The 3420-nt window shown below is 36.7% G+C and overlaps 1 protein-coding gene across 1 annotated transcript; it reads left to right on the plus strand.

Annotated features, from left to right (window-relative positions):
- Positions 1 to 656: 656 nt before the first annotated feature.
- Positions 657 to 2017, plus strand: LOC121789735 (probable NAD(P)H dehydrogenase (quinone) FQR1-like 1). The gene is made up of 4 exons (XM_042188114.1): positions 657 to 810; positions 1147 to 1240; positions 1318 to 1580; positions 1653 to 2017. The coding sequence occupies exons 1-4, from the start codon at positions 788 to 790 to the stop codon at positions 1882 to 1884; spliced, it is 612 nt and encodes a 203-aa protein (XP_042044048.1). The 5' UTR covers positions 657 to 787; the 3' UTR covers positions 1885 to 2017.
- The last annotated feature ends 1403 nt before the right edge of the window (positions 2018 to 3420 follow it).

Below are 3420 nucleotides of genomic sequence, written 5' to 3' on the forward strand. Positions count from 1 at the left end.
TGTTTTAAAAACCGGACCGGTAAGCGAACCGGTGAAGCTACTGGTTCATGGTTCAACCAGTCGGACAGGTTTAATCACTGGTCGAACCGTTTTATTGTTACAAATATGTATAATTCAATTTATAATGTAAAATATAGTGTCCAATATAATGTAAAATATAGTGTCCAATATAATATGATCAATTTATAATAAATAATGTATAACATTGTTTAATGTTCTTATTTTTCCATGAGGGGCTTGTGGTGGAGTGGTTAAGCTCTTGTTAATTGAAGTGGAGGTCATGAGTTCAAGCCATTCCAACAACAAGTTTTAAAAATTTTGAACACAAAAAGCAAAAACCGGTTTCCGGTCAGACCGGTCCAACCAGTCGGTTCAAACGGTTCTCGGTGGCTCAACCTCACACTGGTCTAAATAGGTAAACCGGATCGGACTACCTATCGGTTCGTGGTCGAACCGGCCGGTCCGGTCCGGTTTTTAAAACACTTTGTGTGAAGGAATGCAGGAATTCATTTGGAATTACGAATTAGGATTGTAAGATTAAAGTTACGACGATGACGATAAATGTGATATCAAGAATCCAAGCAAATTGAAGAATTCAAATTCCATGAATGAGGAATAATAAATAGAGGAATGGAGATGCAGAGTGTAGTTATCTAGGCAAAGCCTAAAAAATTACTTTAGTCAACGGCTGCTCTCTTCGAAATTATATATACCGCCATTTCCTCTCATTATTCATCATCTTCACCAAAAACAAATAACTCCACACACACTGAGATCCTTTAATTCAATGGCAGTCAAGGTCTACATAGTGTATGTATCTCTCTCTCTCTCTTCATCTCCAATCTCACTTTTCTCATATATATAGTATGTATATATATATATATTCATTTGCAGAATCCTCTGTTTCTTGATACTTGTCTGATCTTTGATACACTTGCCAATTTTATCCAAATATGGTGATTCTTTGTGTCATGCATATATAAGTCATGGATCAGATGTGTTTTCACATACATTGTAAAATCAAAACTTGAAATCTTTGTCAAGATCTTATATTCCCATATTAAATAACTCTAGGTGTAGTATTTACCTATATATTGCTTGAACATTTTCTGATTCTCCGATGTGGGATGGTTTGAACCCCGACAGTTACTACTCCACATACGGGCACGTCGAGAGACTCGGGGAAGAGATCAAGAAAGGAGCAGAATCAGTGGAAGGAGTAGAGGCCAAATTGTGGCAGGTTTGAAATCAAGAATTTCACAAACAAATAGCTTATTCATTCATTACATAATTTGAATGTTGTGTGACTGAAACAAGGTTGAAGAAACTCTTTCTTCTGAGATTCTTGCAAAGATGGGCGCCCCACCAAAGAGTGATGTCCCTGTGATCACCCCGGACCACCTCCCCGAAGCCGATGGCCTCATTTTTGGCTTCCCAACTCGATTCGGAATGATGGCTGCCCAATTCAAGGCCTTCTTCGATTCAACGGGAGGCTTGTGGAGGACTCAGGCGCTGGCCGGGAAGCCTGCAGGGATCTTCTACAGCACGGGAAGCCAAGGAAGTGGACAAGAAACCACAGCGTACGCGATAAATCAACACAACCTAATCCAATCAGTCCCTCTTCACTTGTACTAACACTCTTTGTTTTGCAGTTTGACAGCTATTACTCAGCTGACTCATCATGGTATGATTTTTGTCCCCATTGGCTACACATTTGGAGCTGGCATGTTTGAGATGGAGCAGGTCAAGGGAGGTAGCCCCTATGGCGCCGGGACCTTTGCTGGAGACGGCTCCAGACAGCCCTCCGAGATTGAGATGGCCCAAGCCTTCCACCAAGGGAAGATCATCGCCACTGTCGCGAAGAAGCTTAAACAATCTGCTTGATCTCCTCATCTCATCAACACTTGTTGTTCTTCATTATGTTGCTGTTTTGTTACACTATACTTCATATGTTGTCACATTATTACTCTTATGTTTGAAATCATCATAGACTAATAAAGTTTGTTTTTTTTAAGTACATACAAGTATTATTATCACTAAACTTTTAACTGATAACAGAATTTACAGATCATGTTCCAAACTTGACAAAGAAGTCAAATAATATAATGAGGAATGATTACCTAAAACAGCTGAAGCATTAATCAAGGCAAGTAAGAGAAAAGCAAAGTGTGGCATGAAGCTTGTCTTCTTTAATCTCTGCTTCACAATGAAGCCTCAATGCTTTTACTTTTTATTATGCTTTTTCCTTTTCTTCTCTCCTGATTTTAAAGTAAAACATGCCCTTAATCGAGATAAAAATCAATTCTTTTCAGCAGTAAACGTAAGCTTATCTTTGATGCTTCTTTGTATGGTATAATTCCTATCAATCCATTATATTTAAGTCCTTCACAAAAGAGATTAGCTAGAAAGCACATGCCACAGACACCATCAACAAAAATTTGGTACAATCTCAAAGTTACACCTTTTGAATGCATAAATTCAAAGCAAAGTCTCATTCACACACATCAAAGCTCTGATCCATTTTCTTCTTCTAATTACATGATGTATAAAATGTTGTGCAACAAACATCAGAAGTACTAACTTTGTACTTGTGAAAGAACATCAATTCCTCCACTAGATTGGAATCAGCATATGGTTAGTTTACAATTTAATTTCAACTATCAAGAAAATTAAGCATAATTAAGTGTACTTTTTTATTGAGAGAGAGAGCTAGATACCATGAGAATATTTGATCAATAAACAACAAATATAGAATGAAACAGATGGGGTAATGTTCTATTCGGATAAAAAGAAATCAAAGTCGGATAATTTGACCTTGACTTATTTCATATATATTCTTGTTTTTCATCCATCACCTCCATGGATACATCATTTCTCCTTCTTTTTTTTGGTCAGTGAAGCTTCTTTTGTCTCAATGACTCAAATTGCTACATGACCCCTCACCACTGATCTGAAATCTCAAAATATTTTATACTAAATAATTCAAAATATTAAAATATGAAATTAAAATTAGTATAATGGCATTGTAGGTATAATCAGAGGCTGCCCCATCATCGCAATGGGTGTATGTTGGGATGCTATCTAACTCCCTTTACATGTAAATCCTCCACTAACAAATATAACAAAATTAAAAACAAACTCTCCATTAATAAAACAAAGAAGCAAGAACTGAAACTCTTAATGCATATTAATAATCTTCTCACAAACAAATTAACTACAAGTTTAGCAGTCCATTTTCCTACACCTCCTCTTGATCAATTGTACTTTATTACAATTATATGAAATGCTACATTGATTAGTTCTACATTCTTTCAAAGATGTGGCCCAGCATTGTCCCTTTCCCTCTTTACCTTTTTCTTGCTTTTCTTGAAACATGTATAACAACAATGGAGAGCGGCCTTCATTCTTGCCACTTCCAAA

This window comes from Salvia splendens, unplaced genomic scaffold, assembly GCF_004379255.2.
Source record: "Salvia splendens isolate huo1 unplaced genomic scaffold, SspV2 ctg320, whole genome shotgun sequence".
NCBI classification, from domain to species: domain Eukaryota; kingdom Viridiplantae; phylum Streptophyta; class Magnoliopsida; order Lamiales; family Lamiaceae; genus Salvia; species Salvia splendens.

Coding starts and splice junctions, on each gene's coding strand:
- LOC121789735 (XM_042188114.1), top strand. CDS start 788: ATGGCAGTCAAGGTCTACATAGT. Junction 811..1,146: donor GCAGTCAAGGTCTACATAGT/GTATGTATCTCT, acceptor GAACCCCGACAG/TTACTACTCCACATACGGGC. Junction 1,581..1,652: donor AGTGGACAAGAAACCACAGC/GTACGCGATAAA, acceptor TTTGTTTTGCAG/TTTGACAGCTATTACTCAGC.